The sequence below is a fragment of the Ambystoma mexicanum genome, chromosome 8 (assembly GCF_040938575.1).
Source record: "Ambystoma mexicanum isolate Mex_15411 chromosome 8, UKY_AmexF1_1, whole genome shotgun sequence".
In the NCBI taxonomy this organism is placed as follows: domain Eukaryota; kingdom Metazoa; phylum Chordata; class Amphibia; order Caudata; family Ambystomatidae; genus Ambystoma; species Ambystoma mexicanum.
This window is the reverse complement of record NC_090929.1, coordinates 1,650,521,899-1,650,542,831: the sequence shown is the minus strand read 5'-3', so window position 1 is coordinate 1,650,542,831 and position 20,933 is coordinate 1,650,521,899. Positions and strand designations below refer to the sequence as shown.

At 47.1% G+C, this 20,933-nt stretch overlaps 1 protein-coding gene across 1 annotated transcript in view; it reads right to left on the bottom strand.

Annotated features, from left to right (window-relative positions):
- SHTN1 (shootin 1) overlaps window positions 1–20,933 on the bottom strand; it is a 797,962-nt gene that overhangs the window by 213,339 nt on the left and 563,690 nt on the right. Inside the window, exon 10 of the mRNA XM_069611915.1 lies at window positions 12,610–12,763. Coding sequence (XP_069468016.1) covers window positions 12,610–12,763 — 154 coding nt within the window. The remainder of the gene's footprint in view (window positions 1–12,609; window positions 12,764–20,933) is intronic.

Sequence of the window (20,933 nt, the reverse complement as noted above, 5' to 3'; positions counted from 1 at the left end):
CTGGGTATGTCAAGCACTTTAATTCAACATTCATATTTTTACTCTCCCCTTTCCTCTGGGTTAATTTCGATCACTTCGCTTTTACCGTTCATTCACTTTATCACTACAAACATTTCACCTTTTACTGAGACTTTCGAGTGGGCTACTTCTTTTTCGCAGGACAACTCCACTACTCAGTATTGCTGGTTTCACAGCTATCGTTATTTCAAAGTTCATTCACAGGTCTGCCTATTGTCGCTTCTCATCCACACGTGTGCAGCCTTCATTTGTGTGATATAATGCACTTCAAACTTTCCTTAACACACACCAGTCTTTCATGTTGCTTGCCAACTCACCGGCTGGGTCTGTTTCTTTATTGTCTTTTAGTTTTTCAATTCACGAGTCAAGGTTAATACCACAGGCTTGGCCTCGCCTCCCCAACTTTGCCGTTCACCCAGAAGGGTCGCTGGCTTGAAACACAATGCAGCCTTCTTGTTGGAATTCAGCCTTCTCCACCCATCTTTCATGGCCTTCTGGAGGCCACAAACGCCTGCAGGGAACTCCTCGGGTTCTCCACCCGTTGCTCTTGTCCCTCGGTCCATTGCTCTGCTCCAGTAGGTTCGCCTTTGCCCCGGACGTTCTGCTCTTACTCGTGTTCCACCTTGCTCCAAGTGTGTCTCTATGTTCCGCCTTTTATCCGTGTGAGGAGAGCTAATTGGTATCAGATGTATGCACTTAAAGTCAAGTGCCTGACTCAATTAGCGGGACATGTACAGTGAGATGTGTAAGAGTTAGCCTTGTTACTCTCAGCCGCCCTCTTCCACAGCCCTGTGTTTGTGTAGAAAAGGGGGAGGGGAAGTTGGGACATCAGCAAATCCTATGAAATAGGAGGGATCTTGGGTATAGGAAAGGGAGGAATACCACATCTCACCATCGGCTGCCTCAACCCAACTCCCCGAAGACAACTCACCCAGGTGATCCTCCCGCATTGGTCCACCCCCAGAGTCTGGATCCAAAGGTGATGGCCATGCCCTGGCCACCTGAGAGAGAGATCCCCGGGAACTAGTAGGTGAGACACCCTTTGGTGTCTCACATTATGGCAAAAAAGGAAAAGCGCTCAGAAGCCTAAGCAGACCGGGGGAAAAGAACACAACCCTAACATTGGAATCCTAGGCCTGCTAGTGGAGCCCACCAAGCTGGTAGGATAAAGAACTGTGAAGTCAAGAAACAGTTCCTCGTGAATTACCCTGTGACTTACGATAAGACGAGGTCTAGGGGAAAGGCGCAGAACATCAGCATTGGGATCTTGTATTTTGGAACATTATTTTGCATCAGTTTATTACCAGCAAAACAGGGAACCTTTCTGTTGGTTGAAAACACAAAGAACACTTTTTACTTTGAGAAGAGAACATCCTTGCACAGTTGTATTAGACTATTAGTGTTAGGCACAGAAGGTTTTGGGACACAACAGTGACAGACATTTTAGTTTCGGACATCCTGAATATTTCACTAGATTCCTTTGAGGTAGGAAAACCCCTTTTAGCTTTAGTGATAGAGAGGCATTTTTCCATCCCTCTTTTAATTAATAAAAGTCGAAATCCAAAAACATGCCACTATACAGTATTTACTTGTTAGGGAGTTCTTCATGCGCCACACGACACCCGATTGGTCACTTCAGGAAGTATAAGTAGCGAGAATCCAACTGAAAGAACTCTGCAGCAGTGCAGAGCTATCTGCTGCCCTGATGAAACAAGTCAAATGACTTGTTTAGAGGTTGGTCAATTGGTCTGCTGTAGGTACCCTGTGCTCCCCCTCCTCACCCCTTCACTAGTTTCATGAACATGCCAAAGACTATAAAGGCTTGTCTTTAAATGACACTGAGCCTCTGGAACTCTCCAATCAGCCAAGGTTTTGCTGGTATTGGCTCATCGTAAGGGCACTTCTCCCTTCACCCTCTTTTATGCTCTTACTTGATTGAGAATATGCCAAAGATAGGGAACGATCAGGTTTCACTCGTCTATCCTACTCTAGTAGCCCCCACCATGATGCCCCCTTCTGTGGTGCACAAGAAAGCAAACTCTTTCGCAGAGGCCGCCTTATATTTCAACAATAAATCAAATAAATGATACCAGGGTGCACAAAGACCAGCATCCCCATGGAACAAGGTTCTCAATGAAACACCTGACAAAAGAGATATTATTGAGAATAAAAGTTGAAAATCTATGTACATAAAGAGACAATTGGTGTTCCCAGTCTAGGGGCCGTCCCCGCACGCCTTCCCTCAACTTTAAAGGGGGAGGGGGAGGCCCACCTCCCTAGCCAAGGCTTCCTATTCCAAAATGGCTTGCTCCATAGAACAGGGTTCCCTACTGTCTAATCTGCCCCTGATCTTGAGGGGCCTGAAGGCCATAGCCTTATTTATCGGACTCCTTAGGGGACCTTAATGGGATAGTTTGATCGCCCCGGCGTGCCTTAAGTCTGTATGACTGTCTTTCCAGCTTTAATCAGACTCTCCACTCGCTACACCTATTCCTGCTCCTCTATACCCTCCCCCTCTCTCTCTCTGCACTTCTACTCTATGTATTGTGACCTTATTGATTCCCTCACTACTCCTATCTGTACTCTCCATCTCCCCACTAAACTTGCCCACCATCACCACTCCTCTCCCTACTCTCCTCCAACCATCTTGGTTCCATGGCTACAAATACATGTCTACAAATAAATGCTCTACGAAGCATCTCTAGGTTTATGGTACCCTGTTCTTCAAGGGTATATTGCCCTGATCATTGTACTGGCTACAGAGATATAATACCCTGCTCACTAACCAAACCTAGGGATGTAGTGTCCAGCTCACTAAAAAAAACTATGGATGCAGCGTCCAGCTCACTAAACCAATCATAGGGAAGCTGTGTCCAGCTTACTAAACCAAACCTATGGATGTAGTGCCCTGCTCACTTTAGCAAACCTTGGGATGTAGTGTCCATCTCACTAAGCCAAACCTTGGGATGCAGTGTCCAGCTTACTAAACCAAACCTAGAGATGTAGCGCCCTGCTCACTAAACCAAACCTAGTTATATAGTGCCCTGCTCACTAAACCAAACCTAGGGATGCAGTGTCCAGCTCACTAAACCAAACCTAGGCATTTAGTGTCCAGCTCACTAAACCAAACCTAGGGATGTAGTGTCCAGCTCACAAAAAAACTATGATGCAGTGTCCAGCTCACTAAACCAATCATAGGGATGCAGTGTCCAGCTTACTAAACCAAACCTACAGATGTAATGCCCTGCTCACTAAAGCAAACCTTGGGATGTACTGTCCAGCTCACTAAGCCAAACCTAGGGATGCAGTGTCCAGCTCACTAAACCAAACCTAGGGATGTAGTGCCCTGCTCACTAAACCAAACCTAGTTATGTAGTGCACTGCTCACTAACCCAAACCTAGAGATGCAGTGTCCAGCTCACTAAACCAAACCTAGGCATTTAGTGTCCAGCTCACTAAACCAAACCTAGGGATGTATTGTCCAGCTCAATAAACCAAACCTAGGGATGTAGTGTCTAGCTCACTAAACCAAACCTAGGGATGCATTGTCCAGCTCAATAAACCAAACCTAGGGATGTAGTGTCCAGCTCACTAAACCAAACCTAGGGATGTATTGCCCTTCTCACTAAATCAAACCTAGGGATGAAGTATCCAGCTCACTAAGTCGAACCTCGGGGTGCAGTGTCCAGCTCACTAAACCAATCCTAGGGATGTAGTGTCCAGCTCACTAAACCAAACATAGGGATGTAGCGTCCAGCTCACTAAACCAAACCTAGGGATGCAGTGTCAAGCTCACTAAACCAAACCTAGGGATGTAGTGCCCCGATCACTAAAGCAAACCTAGGGATGCAGTGTCCAGCTCACCAAATCTAACCTAGGGATGCAGTTTCCAGCTCACTAAGCCAAACCTAGGCATTTAGTGTGCAGCTCACTAAATCAAACGTAGGCATGCATTGTCCAGCTCAATTATCTAAAATATAGGAATATAGTGTCCAGCTCACTAAATCAAACCTAGGGATGTAGTGTCCAGCTCACTAAATCAAACCTAGGGATGTAGTGTCCAGCTCTCTAAATCAAACCTAGGGATGTAGTGTCAAGTTCACTAAACCAAACCTAGGGATGAATGTCCAGCTCACTAAACCAAACCTAGGGACGCAGTGTCCAGCTCACTAAACCAAACCTAGGGATGTAGTGTCCAGCTCACTAAACAAAACCTAGGCATGTAGTGCCCTGCTCACTAAAGTAAACCTAGGGATGCAGTGTCCAGCTCACTAAACAAAACCTAGGGATGTAATGCCCTGCTCACTAAAGCAAACCTAGGGATGTAGTGTCCAGCTCACTAAACCAAACCTAGGGATGTAGTGTCCAACTCATTAAACCAAACCTAAGGATGCCATGTCCAGCTCACTAAACCAAACCTGGGGATGTAGAGTTCAGCTCACTAAACCAAACCTAAGGATGCAATGTCCAACTCACTAAACCAAACCTAGGGATACTGTGTGCAGCTCATTAAACCAAACCTAGGGATGCAGTGTCCAGCTCACTTAACCAAACCTAGGGATGTAGTGTCCAGCTCACTAAACAAACCTAGGGATTTAGTTTCCTGCTCACTAAACCAAACCTAGGGATGCAGTGTCCAGCTCACTAAACCAAACCATGGGGATGTAGTGTCCAGCTCACTAAACCAAACCTAGGGATGCAGTGTCCAGCTCACTAAACCAAACCTAGGGATGTGGTGCCCTGCTCACTAAACCAAACCTAGGGGTGCAGTGCCCTGCTCACTAAACCAAACCTAGGGATGCAGTGTCCAGCTCACTAAACCAAACCTTGGGATGTAGTGCCCAGATCACTAAACCAAACCTAGGGATGTAGAGTCCAGCTCACTAAACCAAACCTAGGGATGTAGAGTTCAGCTCACTAAACCAAACCTAAGGATGCAATGTCCAACTCACTAAACCAAACCTAGGGATACGGTGTCCAGCTCAATAAACCAAACCTAGGGATGTGGTGTCCAGCTCACTAAACAAAACCTAGGGATGTAGTGCCCTGCTCACTAAAGCAAACCTAGGGATGCAGTGTCCAGCTCACTTAACCAAACCTAGGGATGTAGTGTCCAGCTCATTAAACCAAACCTAGGGATGTAGTGCCCTGCTCACTAAACCAAACCCAGGGATTAAGTGTCCAGCTCACTAAGCCAAACCTCTGGGTGCAGTGTCCAGCTCACTAAATCAAACATAGGGATGCAGTGTCCAGCTCAATAAAACAAACCTAGGGATGTAGTGTCCAGCTCACTAAACAAAACCTAGGGATGTAGTGCCCTGCTCAATAAAACAAACCTAGGGATGTAGTGTCCAGCTCACTAAACCAAACGTAGGGATGTAGTGCCCTGCTCACTAATAAAACCCAGGGATGTAGTGTCCAGCTCACTAAACCAAACATAGGGATGTAGTGTCCAGCTCACTAAAACAAACGTAGGGTTGTAGTGCCCTGCTCACTAAACCAAACGTAGGTATGTAGTGCCCTGCTCACTAAACCAAACCTAGGGATGTAGTGTCCAGCTCACTTAACCAAACCTAGGGATGTAGAGTTCAGCTCACTAAACCAAACCTAAGGATGCAATGTCCAACTCACTAAACAAAACCTAGGGATACTATGTCCAGCTCACTAAACCAAACCTAGGGATGTAGTGTCCAGCTCACTAAACAAAACCTAGGGTTGTAGGGCCCTGCTCACTAAAGCAAACCTAGGGATGCAGTGTCCAGCTCACTAAACCAAACCTAGGGCTGTAGTGTCCAGCTCACTAACCCAAACATAGGGATGTAGTGCCCTTCTCACTAATAAAACCCCGGGATGTAGTGTCCAGCTCACTAAACCAAACCTAGGGATGTAGTGTCCAGTTCACTAAACCAAACCTAGGGATGTAATGCCCTGCTCACTAATAATACCCAGGGATGTAGTGTCCAGCTCACTAAACCAAACCTGGGATGTAGAGTTCAGCTCACTAAACCAAACCTACGGATTCAATGTCCAGCCCACTAAACCAAATCTAGGGCTGTGGTGCCCTGCTCAGTAAACCAAACCTAGGGATGTAGGGCCCTGCTCACTAAACCAAACCCAGGGATGAAGTGTCCAGCTCACTAAGCCAAACCTCTGGGTGCAGTGTCCAGCTCACTAAACCAAACCTAGGGATGTAGTGTCCAACTCACTAAACCAAACATAGGGATGTAGTGTCCAGCTCACTAAATCAAACCTATGGATGCAGTGTCCAGCTCACTAAACCGAACCTAGGGATGTAGTGCCCTGCTCACTAATAAAACCCAGGGATGTAGTGTCCAGCTCACTAAACCAAACCTAGGGATGTAGTGCCCAGCTCACTAAACCAAACCTAGGGATGTAGAGTTCAGCTCACTAAACCAAACCTAAGGATGCAATGTCCAACTCACTAAACCAAACCTATGGATACTGTGTCCAGCTCACTAAACTAAACCTAGGGATGTTGTGTCCAGCTCACTAAACAAAACCTAAGGATGTAGTGCCCTGCTCACTAAAGCAAACCTAGGGATGCAGTGTCCAGCTCACTAAACCAAACCTAGGGATGTAGTGTCCAGCTCACTAACCCAAACATAGGGATGTAGTGTCCAGCTCACTAAACCAAACCTAGGGATGTAATGCCCTGCTCACTAATAATACCCAGGGATGTAGTGTCCAGCTCACTAAACCAAACCTGGGGATGTAGAGTTCAGCTCACTAAACCAAACCTAAGGATGCAATGTCCATCTCACTAAACCAAACCTAGGGATACTGTGTCCAGCTCATTAAACCAAACATAGGGATGTAGTGTGCAGCTCACTAAACCAAACCTAGGGATGTAGTGTCCAGCTCACTAAACAAACCTAGGAATTCAGTGTCCAGCTCACTAAACCAAACCTAGGGATGCAGTGTCCAGCTCACTAAACCAAACCATGGGGATGAAGTGTCCAGCTCACTAAACCAAACCTAGGGATGCAGTGTCCAGCTCACTAAACCAAACCTAGGGATGTGGTGCCCTGCTCACTAAACCAAACCTAGGGATGTGGTGCCCTGCTCACTAAACCAAACCTAGGGATGCAGTGCCCTGCTCACTAAACCGAACCTAGGGATGCAGTGTACAGCTCACTAAAGCAAACCTCGGGATGCAGTGTCCAGCTCACTAAACCAAACCTAGGGATGTGGTGCCCTGCTCACTAAACCAAACCTAGGGATACTGTGTCCAGCTCATTAAACCAAACCTAGGGATGTAGTGTCCAGCTCACTAAACCAAACCTAGGGATGTAGTGTCCAGCTCACTAAACAAACCTAGGGATTCAGTCTCCAGCTCACTAAACCGAACCTAGGGATGTAGTGCCCTGCTCACTAATAAAACCCAGGGATGTAGTGTCCAGCTCACTAAACCAAACCTAGGGATGTAGTGCCCAGCTCACTAAACCAAACCTAGGGATGTAGAGTTCAGCTCACTAAACCAAACCTAAGGATGCAATGTCCAACTCACTAAACCAAACCTATGGATACTGTGTCCAGCTCACTAAACTAAACCTAGGGATGTTGTGTCCAGCTCACTAAACAAAACCTAAGGATGTAGTGCCCTGCTCACTAAAGCAAACCTAGGGATGCAGTGTCCAGCTCACTAAACCAAACCTAGGGATGTAGTGTCCAGCTCACTAACCCAAACATAGGGATGTAGTGTCCAGCTCACTAAACCAAACCTAGGGATGTAATGCCCTGCTCACTAATAATACCCAGGGATGTAGTGTCCAGCTCACTAAACCAAACCTGGGGATGTAGAGTTCAGCTCACTAAACCAAACCTAAGGATGCAATGTCCATCTCACTAAACCAAACCTAGGGATACTGTGTCCAGCTCATTAAACCAAACATAGGGATGTAGTGTGCAGCTCACTAAACCAAACCTAGGGATGTAGTGTCCAGCTCACTAAACAAACCTAGGAATTCAGTGTCCAGCTCACTAAACCAAACCTAGGGATGCAGTGTCCAGCTCACTAAACCAAACCATGGGGATGAAGTGTCCAGCTCACTAAACCAAACCTAGGGATGCAGTGTCCAGCTCACTAAACCAAACCTAGGGATGTGGTGCCCTGCTCACTAAACCAAACCTAGGGATGTGGTGCCCTGCTCACTAAACCAAACCTAGGGATGCAGTGCCCTGCTCACTAAACCGAACCTAGGGATGCAGTGTACAGCTCACTAAAGCAAACCTCGGGATGCAGTGTCCAGCTCACTAAACCAAACCTAGGGATGTGGTGCCCTGCTCACTAAACCAAACCTAGGGATACTGTGTCCAGCTCATTAAACCAAACCTAGGGATGTAGTGTCCAGCTCACTAAACCAAACCTAGGGATGTAGTGTCCAGCTCACTAAACAAACCTAGGGATTCAGTCTCCAGCTCACTAAACCAAACCTAGGGATGCAGTGTCCAGCTCACTGAACCAAACCATGGGGATGTAGTGTCCAGCTCACTAAAGCAAACCTAGGGATGCAGTGTCCAGCTCACTGATCCAAACCTAGGGATGTGGTGCTCTGCTCACTAGGGATGGGGTGCCCTACTCACTAAACCAAACCTAGGGATGTGGTGTCCAGTTCACTAAACCAAACCTAGGGATGTAATGCCCTGCTCACTAATAATACCCAGGGATGTAGTGTCCAGCTCACTAAACCAAACCTGGGGATGTAGAGTTCAGCTCACTAAACCAAACCTACGGATTCAATGTCCAGCCCACTAAACCAAATCTAGGGCTGTGGTGCCCTGCTCAGTAAACCAAACCTAGGGATGTAGGGCCCTGCTCACTAAACCAAACCCAGGGATGAAGTGTCCAGCTCACTAAGCCAAACCTCTGGGTGCAGTGTCCAGCTCACTAAACCAAACCTAGGGATGTAATGTCTAACTCACTAAACCAAACATAGGGATGTAGTGTCCAGCTCACTAAATCATACCTAGGGATGCAGTGTCCAGCTCACTAAACCGAACCTAGGGATGTAGTGCCCTGCTCACTAATAAAACCCAGGGATGTAGTATCCAGCTCACTAAACCAAACCTAGGGATGTAGTGCCCAGCTCAATAAACCAAACCTAGGGATGTAGTGTCCAGCTCACTAAACCAAACCTAGGGATGTAGAGTTCAGCTCACTAAACCAAACCTAAGGATGCAATGTCCAACTCACTAAACCAAACCTAGGGATACTGTGTCCAGCTCACTAAACCAAACCTAGGGATGTTGTGTCCAGCTCACTAAACAAAACCTAAGGATGTAGTGCCCTGCTCACTAAAGCAAACCTAGGGATGCAGTGTCCAGCTCACTAAACCAAACCTAGGGATGTAGTGTCCAGCTCACTAACCCAAACATAGGGATGTAGTGTCCAGCTCACTAAACCAAACCTAGGGATGTAATGCCCTGCTCACTAATAATACCCAGGGATGTAGTGTCCAGCTCACTAAACCAAACCTGGGGATGTAGAGTTCAGCTCACTAAACCAAACCTAAGGATGCAATGTCCATCTCATTAAACCAAACCTAGGGATACTGTGTCCAGCTCACTAAACCAAACCTAGGGATGTAGTGTCCAGCTCACTAAACAAACCTAGGAATTCAGTGTCCAGCTCACTAAACCAAACCTAGGGATGCAGTGTCCAGCTCACTAAACCAAACCATGTGGATGAAGTGTCCAGCTCACTAAACCAAACCTAGGGATGCAGTGTCCAGCTCACTAAACCAAACCTAAGGATGTGGTGCCCTGCTCACTAAACCAAACCTAGGGATGTGGTGCCCTGCTCACTAAACCAAACCTAGGGATGCAGTGCCCTGCTCACTAAACCGAACCTAGGGATGCAGTGTACAGCTCACTAAAGCAAACCTCAGGATGCAGTGTCCAGCTCACTAAACCAAACCTAGGGATGTGGTGCCCTGCTCACTAAACCAAACCTAGGGATGTAGTGTCCAGCTCACTAATCAAACCTAGGGATTCAGTCTCCAGCTCACTAAAGCAAACCTAGGGATGCAGTGTCCAGCTCACTAAACCAAACCTAGGGATGTGGTGCTCTGCTCACTAGGGATGGGGTGCCCTACTCACTAAACCAAACCTAGGGATGTGGTGCCCTGCTCACTAAACCAAACCTAGGGATGTGGTGCCCTGCTCACTAAACCATACCTAGGGATGCAGTGCCCTGCCCACTAAACCAAACCTAGGGATGCAGTGTCCAGCTCACTAAACCAAACCTTGGGATGTAGTGTCCAGCTCACTAAACCAAACCTAGGGATGTAGTGTCCAGCTCACTAAACCAAACCTAGGGGTGCAGTGTCCAGCTCACTAAACCAAACCTTGCGGTGTAGTGTCCAGCTCACTAAATCAAACCTTGTGGTGTAGTTTCCAGCTCACTAAACCAATCCTAGGGATGCCGTGTCCAGCTCACTAAACCAAACATGGGGATATAGTGACCTGCTCACTAAACCAAATCTAGGGATGTAGTGTCCAGCTCACCAAACCAAACCTAGGGATGTAGTGTCCAGCTCACTAAACCAAACCTAGGGATGTAGTGTCCAGCTCATAAACCAAATCTAGGGATGCAGTGTCCAGCTCACTAACCCAAACATAGGGATGTAGTGACCTGCTCACTAAACCAAACCTAGGGATGCAGTGTTCAGATCACTAAACCAAACCTAGGGATGCAGTGTTCAGCTCACTAAACCAAACCTAGAGATGCTGTGTCCAACTCACTAAACTTATTCTCCCCCTCTTCCTCCTAACCACCTTTACTCCCCCCCAACTCAAATTTTCTCTCTCTCGCATTCACCCAAATACATAGACACAGCCGAAATGTATACCATTCTCTCCATCCCAACACGTTACCTTCACTGTCTCAAAATATGCCGAACAGTCCCCTCCAGCTGATGCATACTGCTCCCTGGTCTCTTATTCCTCTACTCGCTTACCTCATTCGAAAACCTCTCACTGCCAATTGACTCTGCTAGCTTTGTATAGCCCTTACCTCCCTGCCTAGAAGGTTCTCTATGCGTTCATTGGCTGCCAGTGTCAGATGCTACCCTTGACCAATCTCTAGCTAAACTAATCCCAAATCCTGCCATCACTCCCCCTTAAGGGATGGCTTTTCCCCAAGAGGTCGTCATAAGGGTCCCTAGCGCCACTGCCTTTTCAGTCTCCATTTCCTTCAAGTCTGCCAGGTGGTCTCCTGCACCATTCGATTTCTGTTCCCCTATTGGATCAAGGAAATTACTATTGAAATATGCTTTTGTGTGCATTCCCAGGTATTCCATACTACTGCTCATTTCCGCTCTTGGTCTAGGTCCACTGTCTCTGCTCCACCGTATCCCCTTTAGTGAATTTGGCAACACTGAGGAGGATGCAGAGTTTCTAATTTGGCTCCTAAATGGGGAAGCCTTGTCCATTTTCATTTGAGTAACCAGTCTGTCCCTCATGTTCTGGGCTGGCTCTTGTCCGTTGCATTGTGATACTTTTAGTCCAGTTTCTTCCTTACCTTGTGCTGCTTCCGAAGATCCCCAATTCATTGCAGTTGTCTGGTGAATGCTGGTTGTTGTAGTTTCTCAGTCTTCTGTTCATAAATCAGTCTGCTTTGAATGCCATGCCTCTGGGAACCCACCTGGAAAATCAGGGACATCTGGCCAGAGCAGAAGCTGATAGACATCGGGTCAGAGACAGAGGCACCGACGCACATACACAGCTCCATGTATTCCAGAGAGCCGGAACGGGGGTCTCTCTAAATTCCCCTACGCCACCTCTGGGGTAGGTCTTGCGCTGCCCTGATAGGCCGTTTACTCCAGGTTGCGACGGGTTGTTGGCCCAGCTCTACAGAGTCAGACCTGTGACCCTGTCACACCATGCCGTTGCCTTAGGTGAGATAAAGCGAGTACGTTATCCTCCAGGCTCCTCTTTTCTGTACACAAGAGGCTGTTACACTCCTTCAGTTTGGTCGAGAATACTTGCAGCGTGAAGGTAGACAAAAGCTGAGCACTATAAACGCTACTAGCCAGGACAATGTACTTTTAAAATGATGAGCAAAACAAGTGCTGAAAGGAAATTGAGACTAGGGGCCCAACTTGTACCCTCCTTGAGCACAGAATCCAAAGGACTGCTGACCTGCTTTGTAGGGGCAACAGAGACGAATCTGCACTTCACCAGAAAAATGCTGCAGCGGCACAGCACTACTGGTTTGCTTCCTGGTAGGGCAGTGTAGGTGAATTATATGAGCTTGCATCAAGCTAAGATGGTGAATAACTCTTTCTGCACTCAGGGGGACCAGGTGCACTCTTAGGCATCAGCTATGTGTCTACATATGGAAGTCTTGCACAGAAAATTGCTCTCAGCTCAGAAACCAGCAACGTGGCTTGGGGTGCACGCTTGCCAACCTGGCAGACGCTACTACAGAAAGTCATTGTTTTAGAACCTTCACACTTCACTTCTAAATCTGTGTAGTTTGTTTAGTGAGTGCTTAATACAGACACATTCACCCAAATGAACTTCTCATCAATTGAGCATGGTCATGCAACCCCCAGTGCTGATTCCTACCTGAGTGTTTGAGGTTTTTGACCTGGTCTTCTGCGCTTCGGCACTTTGCTTCCAACTCTTTCTTCTCCTCCTCCATGAGCTCCAGTTGTTGTTTGAGGCTGTGAAGTTCCTTGTTCAGTGTTGCATGCTGCAGCTGTTCTTCTAATTCTTTAACCTGAAGGAATGGAGTAGGTCAGCGTTAGTATGAAAAAGTCAAGTTGCAACTGTTTTACACATGTATGGTGTATCCATTGTCACCAGTTCAAACCCAGCATGGTTGCCAAATGACGACACATGGTCACCTACTGATAGTCCCCAGCTGTAGGCAACAATGCACCATTCTGTTAATTTCTCCACGACCATGCATGAGTTTCCACCTCTATACAATCACACAATCAGGTACCAAACAACCTTTTCTATATCTCTACCTCTGAGTACACCATTTTTCATATCTCTACACAATCATGCAAGGGTTCCCACGGCCCAGCACCATGCATCCCCTTCCATGCTGAGCACCATCCAGCTGTGCAACCTTTACGTACTCAACCCAGCCATACACGATGCACAATATTCGTATCTCTACACTGCTGTGAAAACTCCATGGTTCTCTCCAGGGAACCAGCCATGCACCCTTTTCCATGTTTCTAGGCACCCTACTTCTCCCCTTCCAGAGATCCTCCCTGCCCCCTGGACTTCCTCTACCCACGCCAGCTCCTCCGCTACCCCACACCTGCAACTCTCTGGGTGGGTCCCCCATGCACAGTGCTCCATGGTTTCCCAGCTGGTAGCCCTGCTTCATAGATCCCATACCTAAATGCAGTCCCAGACACCAATCACTGACTTGCTTGACTTGAGGTCATGGTTACAGGCCAGCACCCAATGAATGGATATCACTTCCAAAGGAAACTCATATTCACTACTAGCACTAAAATCAAAACACACGTCTTTGGTTCCAGCTTAAATGGCAAGGGCTAACTGAGTGCACAGACTCAACTAACCGCTCAGACACCGGACGGCGTGCTTCGAATGCGTGCCCTATGCTTCAAGGTGGAATTATCTTTGTTATTATATTCACAGGATTGAAAAGGGTTGCGTCGTTACTCTTAGAGATGTACACAATTATAATCAAACATGGAATCCTGTTACTGAATATCTTCATACCTCTTCATCTTAACTTCTCTCTTCATCTCCCTCATTGTCTTTATGTGGTATTTCCTTTGAATTCCTTTAGTTTCAATGGCCATATACTTCTTGCCAGTCACCTTCATTAACACAAATTGTATTACCAATGTAATATTTGATTTCTATTTATAACCCTGATACACCACGTTGATTCTTCTAACTTGTTAACAAAGCCTTTTTATTCATTCAAGATTATTTGTTAAGATCATATTTATAACTATGTTAACTGCTGAATTTACCATTTTGTTCTCATTTTTTTATAAATGCTTAGTAAAAAACGTACTGAACAAAAAAAAGTACTCTTAATGTACAATGAGAGTGTTACAGTAGCCGAGACAGAGAATAGCATATACTCAGCCTGCCTAGATGCGCCTGAGCCACCCAGACTCCATGACCATCCCCACAGGGATGTTAATTTACTTAAATGCAGGGGTTTTCCAAAGTGACGTCAAAAACTTGATGATATCACAGAACGTGATGTCACCTGATCTTGGCCCTCGGGGGACATAATAGGAAGTCATGTCTCAAGCCTTAGGTGACGCATCAGGAAGTGACACTTTGTAGAGGAGCAGTTGGATACATTTTCCCTGACTCCCGCCCCCTCACCGCTGTCATCCTGGAACAGCAAGAGAAGGGCTCTATATGGGACCCCATGTGTTGTTCCTATACCGCATCGAGTGTACGAGAGATGATATGCACTCAGAGAGCCATACCGAATGTACCATTGGACATCATGGAGCTCTGAGGAGCACTTGATGAGGGCAGAGTGATGTCAAAATGAAGCTATACGAGGACATACTGAAACAATATGAAAATACTGAAGACGATGCGACTGAAGTGACAAGAGAAACATGTACGAAATGATGAAGTAATCATGAATGCAAAAGAAGACAAAGTAACTTGCTGACCAATAAGTGTAAATACGCTGTAACGCAAGGTAGAAAAAACATATCGAAGCTTGCTATAGAGGAATATATAACATGGCAAGGATGGCCATAATTGTTAAAAAAGGACGCCGGCTTCAGCTACCTCAGAAAAATGTCAGGGTTGAAGAGTCAGGAGACGCTGAAAAACAGCTTTGTGTGCAAAAAGAAATACCAGTCTATGTTGGCATGGGATCAATGATGCCATTTATAAGGAATAGCTGCAAAGCATGAAGGGAAGCAGACGGATAAGCCATGGACGAGACATATTTCTCTTAGATTAAAGAATATGAAAACATCTGCAAGAGCCAAGTATTTGGACAATCAAAAGTGCATAGTCATTACAAGGTAGAATGAGCAAGCCTCTAGAGGCCAAGAAGAGCAATGACACTCAGTATAATTAAATCGAATAGCAGTAAATAAGAGGTTGAAATGGACAAATTCATGGTCTCTTCACATGTGACTCAGAAAATAAGGGCTATTCCTTAAGCCTTGGATGAAGATACTGATGTGCTTAGACTCTGTTGAATGTCCCAGAACAGAGAACAGGCTACAAGGTCAACTACAGACGGAAAACGCTTGCTCATGGCCGGACTGATGAGAGACGATGGACTAATAGGAAAAGTGGGGAGTAATCTGACGTGACTCAAGCACCTGGGTTCCATTTCGCTCAGCCGAAGGTCCATGGTTGTGTAAGAATGCCAACCAATCAGTGGGTCTATGGGGCAACCTGCTATACAATGTTGCATAAACAAATCCCCTGCCAGTTTGTTCGCTATAATCAGTATTATATGATTTTGAGTTATTTTGATGTGTGCCTAACAGATAAGAGACAACCAATTAAGTACTAACCCGTATACATTCTATAAGAAGATATGTTCCCCTAACCAATCCCTCCCGCTAATAACGTTTAAAGTTTGCCACGCAGGATGTTGACCTAGATGAGGCATATTGGGGTATAACACCTCTATGCAATCAAGTTTGTGTGTGAGTGGGCAAGGATCTGTCCGATGTCTGCCAGATGACCCTGCTTTATTAAATTGAGAATAAAGTAGTACTATTCTTTGGTAATTCCATCTAGCACAAGAGACGCTTCAAGTTGCTAGAGCACGGTGTTGTAAAAAAAGCTTAAATAATCTCATAAAATGATAGTTACTGAAGCAGGAAATGGACATTCAGTTACCAACCATATTTTAACAAGGGTGCTGTCTTGGTATGCCATGGGTGGGTTCATGTTATAACTGAGTACCACCCAAAGAAAAAAACACAGCCCAGGGGCACTGCCTTCATATGCCAATGCATCCGCATATTGCTAGTTATGGCCAGTCATTCCCCCAGAAGCTCACTGTCTCCCAAGCTCTGGTTCTCTCTAGGTTGGACTATTGTAACAGCCTCTTTCTAAATCTATCTGCCTCTACTCTCCGCCCTCTGCAACTAATCCAGAACAGGACTGGCAGACATGTCCTTGGCCTCAAGCCCTGGGATCGTATCTCTCCAGCACTGAAATCTCTCCATTGGCTCCCAGTGGATGCAAGGATTCAATTCAAAACCCTCTGCATTGTCCACAAGGCTTTCTGGGGACTGGGTCCAAAATACCTTCAGTTATCCCTCCACAAATACCTCCCCTCCCGAGCTCTTCGCTCCTCTACCGCCAACTCCCTCAGGGTCAGTCGTTTTTCAAAGAAACAAGCTGGGGGAGAGCTCTGTCTTTGGCTGGGTCCTCCCTCTGGAACAGCCTCCCTGCCACTCTAAAACTTGAGGAGAACCATCTCCAGTTCCGAAAGCACCTCAAGACCTTCCTCTTTGCTTCTGCCTTCGCTCCCCCTCCCCCCTGCTGATCTATTCTCTCTTGGCATTGTGCACCTGGCCACTCTCTGTCCTCTGGGACCAGGTTCCTGGGTTGTATACTAATTGACCTTTTCACAATTGACCTCGGGAGAATTGACCTAATTTAGAAGGTCATTTAGGACATATATTTCGGGGGGGAAACCCCCCGCAATCCCGCACCCAATCCAAAACCCCCTGCAACCCCCCACCCAATCCCCTTATATTATTTATAATCCACAACCAACCCAATACATATATAAAATAACTAAAATGATATAAAGGTCAATTGTGCAGAAGGTCAATTAGGACCACTATAATTAGGTCAATTGTGCAAAAGGTCAATTGTAAAAGGTCAATTTGGGTAATACCGGTTCCTGCTCACCCTGCTACCCTCCCGCACTACCTCCAGGCCCCCCCTTGCACTGGGGTCTGTATATGTACCCATACAGCCCCCCCCTTTTCTCCCTGCACTTATCTGACCTACCCTGTCTTCTGCCTTACACTCAGCACTTGCCACTTGCTGGCTGCACTACCTTCTTTTTGTTGCTCTTATTAGTGATTTATTTATTATTATTTATTCTGTTCTCCTTTTGCTCAGCACTTTCAACTTCTCCCCCGTCCTTGCACTTCTCTCCTCCCACTCCCCCATGCGCCTGCGCGTTCTCAATGCCAGTGGGCCTCGTAAGATCGTTGTTTGGTTCTCCCTTGTTCCCCTCCCTTGCCTTGTCGCGCTCTGAAACACTTGTATGGGCGCGATAGAAATAAAATATCAATTCAATTCAATATATGCCAGGCATAGCCTTCTATAGGCAGATACTGCCATCTCACGTGCTAGGTAAATCATGTATGTAAAGCATAGACTGACATGTCTAGGAGCCACCATTAATATTGCGAGTTCATCTTGCCAAGCTTTAGAAATGGCATCTAATCGTAGTGTACGCCGCGCGTGCAGGATATATTCCCTATTTGCAAGGTACAGTCTAACTTGCTTAGATGTTGCCACTGTATGCCAAGGGCATCCTCAAATGCCCAAGCAATACCATCTAAGCACATGCATGCTAAACTTGCATGCACGTTACATGTTTTGTATTCAGATTGTATTGGAGTTTTATATAGAGCTTGTCTGTAGTTAACCAGAGTGATCTAGTAGTCGGGCCAGATGACGCGTGAAGCCGTGAAGGCTCGTCATTTAGCCACCCTTGAATGGTATATCCTGGTTAGATGGGTGATGGAGTAGAATAAATGCCATCTTTGCGCGATTCAGCTTCATGTATGGGATTGTCTTCCAGGCTTGGATGGAGACGAGGCAATTCTGAGGGGTGTGAAGTGACCCCCAAACAATGAATTAATAGATTAAAGATCACCGGGGAGAGTAGTGTGCCTTCAGTGGCGTAACACAAGCTCTGGAGGCCCCCCTGCAAGCCATGCTGAGCCCCCCCCCCAACTCGGCAACAAATCACGAGTCATGTCACACTCTGGGCCGCCCTAGATTACCACGCTTGCGCAATGCGCACAAACGTGTTGCTGAAGGGGTATGCCACACACTGTACTAGGAGAAAGATATACATATGTGTTTTAATGCAATATACTGCACACTTTCTGAGAAGAATTTACTAAAAAGCCACAGTGTTTGCTATTGTTGTGTAGGGTAACAGCAATTCAAAACATGCATGTCACCAACAGTGCACATGAACATTAATGCTTTGCTATTAAATGCCATGGCACAATGAAAACATGTCCAACTGGCTGCACAATGTAGACCAGTGTAGACACACAATAACATTACAGTAAAGCATGCCAGGCTGCATTAAGACATACCTAGACTGGTTGCACCAAAATGCCAGTCGAAGCAATAAGACTCATCAAGAAGATGTCACGGCACATGCGCGCGCACGCATGTGCTCCTCTTACCTGTTTTGGGGGCCCGGGTCCTCGGCTGCGGCGATCTCCTTCTTGGAGACTCTATCCGCGTTGGCGTCTTTCCCTGCGATGCCCCGTGGTCCGGGTCGGCTCCATGGGCGCAGCCATCTTGCCTGTTCTGCGGATTAGCGGATCGTCAGCATCAGACGTTTCGCGCATGCACAGTAACAGGCCTCGCTTTGGTCCGGGGCTATAAAAAAGCTCTGCATGCAGGACTCCAGCAGCGCATACACGGAACAACCGTCTCAACGCGGTTGTTCCGTGTATGCGCTGCTGGAGTCCTGCTTGTCTGTGCCTCCAGTCCTCCGTGTTTCTCTGCCTTGCTTGGCCTCAAGTACTCCTTACCTGCCCTTGGTGGTTCCTGTCCCTGGTCCCCTTGTCCTGCCTTGTCTTTGCCTGCCTATCTCCTAGTTCTGGGTACAGGGAGGGTTCAGCCTGGGTTCCCTGCCTTGTTTAATTTCCTGTTAGGATTCTTGTCCTGGGAAGGGTTCCCCTGTCTGTCCTTCCCTTTTGTTGGCCTGTCTTTCCCACCCTTTTACCAGTCTTGTGCCCTGCCGGTACCTGTGCCTTATCTGCCATCCTGGAAGTTCTGAAAAACAGCCCATTGATCTACTGGTTTTGCGGAGGACTTCATTCAGCCTTCTCTGTCAGTGGAAACACTGTCCAGACGTCACGTTAATACAGAGAAGTGCCACCCGTGGCGTTGGGAGTTGATTCAGTTCCATCCTGTCGTTCACTGTCAGGGGGGTGTTGGGTCGATTCCTCGCGTTGCTATTTCGTCGGCATTGATACTTCGACAGACTGGCAACCTCAACTCCACGATCTCTGGGAAGAAAAGGTAACCAGCGATCTCGTGACGCTTCGTATAACAGAAGATAGCACACATTCAAGCCTGCATCACTGCGGCCTCTAACAACACAGCCAAACTCTTTAAATATGCAATGAACTGGCCAATCCTGTTGCGGTTTCTACCTCTCCTGTTCCCTCAACAGGCCCTCTGTACGGCTTTGGCCTTTGGCTTCTCCGCTAAAACTGGGACATCCTGTCCACTATCTCCTCTTCCTCTCTCGGCCCCCTTTGGCCATCTCTCCCTCTCCTCCTCCTTTCTCCACTTTCTCTCTAACACCTGACTAGGTTTCTAGACAAGTCCCATCTATGGAAGTGTCGTCGAAACAGGTGCTCGCCTGCTCCTCCAGAACCATCAAGGACCATATTGACACCCTTGATCCAGCCTTGGCCAATTTCTGTAATCATTCTTTTGCCACTAGAAATGTCCCCTCTCCCAAATTCTTGGAAAAGCTGGCCAACTGCCAGCTTATTCTCCACACTGAATTTGTTGGTTGTCTCCATGACCATCAGTCTGGCTTAAGAGCTGCCAGAGGCATGGAACCTGCTCTCCTGAACACATGTGAAGATCTGATCTCTAACCTTGATTCCAGCATTCCTTCTGTCCTCATCATCCTGGCACTTTCCTCTGCTTTCGACACAGTCAACTACGCCATCCTGATCAATTGACTCTGTGAGAACCTGGGCATCATGTATCAGGCCCTGGAGTGGCTGACCTCCTTCCTCTTGGACCGCCCCTCCCAGGTCCAACTTGGTCCCTTTCACTCCACCACCTCTCTCTACATGTAGCATTCTCCAGGGCTCTACCAACTCACCCTGGTTTTTCATCCTCTACTTGGCCCCTTTGGCCAACCTGATCTCTACCTTCTCCTCTAACTTACAGTGTTATGCGGATGACACTGAGCTTTCCTTCAGGCTCCCCTCAGCCTACTCTACTGTCTCGCTTATTCGTGGTGTCATCTTCAACTCCACTCTCTTTCTCTCCTCACATCTCGGACGTCGCCAAGAAGTCCCACTACCAGCTGCACCTCCTCAAAGGGACCCTTCCATTTCTCACTTTCCCCCAGAAGCTCACTGTCTACAGAGCTCTGGTTCTCTCTAGGCTGGACTACTGCACCAGCACTTTCTCAATCTGCCTTCCTCTACTCTCCGCCCTCTGCAACTAATCGAGAACAGGACTGCAAGACTAATCCTTGGCCTCAAACCTAGGGACTGTATATCTCCAGCAATGAAAGCTCTCCACTGGCTCTCGGTGGCTGCAAGAATCAAGTTCAAGACCCTTTTCATTGTCCACAAGGCTTTCTGGGTCTGGGATCCGCCCTACATCCAACGCTATCTTCCAAAATACCTTCCTTCTCGAGCGCTAAGGGTTAGATGTTTCTCCAGGCAGAGAGTGGAGGGTAGATCCTTCTCCCCTGCAGGCGCCTCCCTCTGAAATGGCCTCCCTGACCCTCCCAAACTTGAGCCGGACCACCTGATGTTCCAGAAGCAGCTCAAAACGTTCCTCTTCTCCTCTGCTTTCTCTCTCTCCCTCCCTCCCCTGCTGACCTACCTGTCCGCTGTACCAACTGGTTGCTTGGCTACCCTCTGTCTCACTGAGTCCAGGCTCTTTCTTGATCACCCTTGCACGGCCTCCAGGCCTACCAC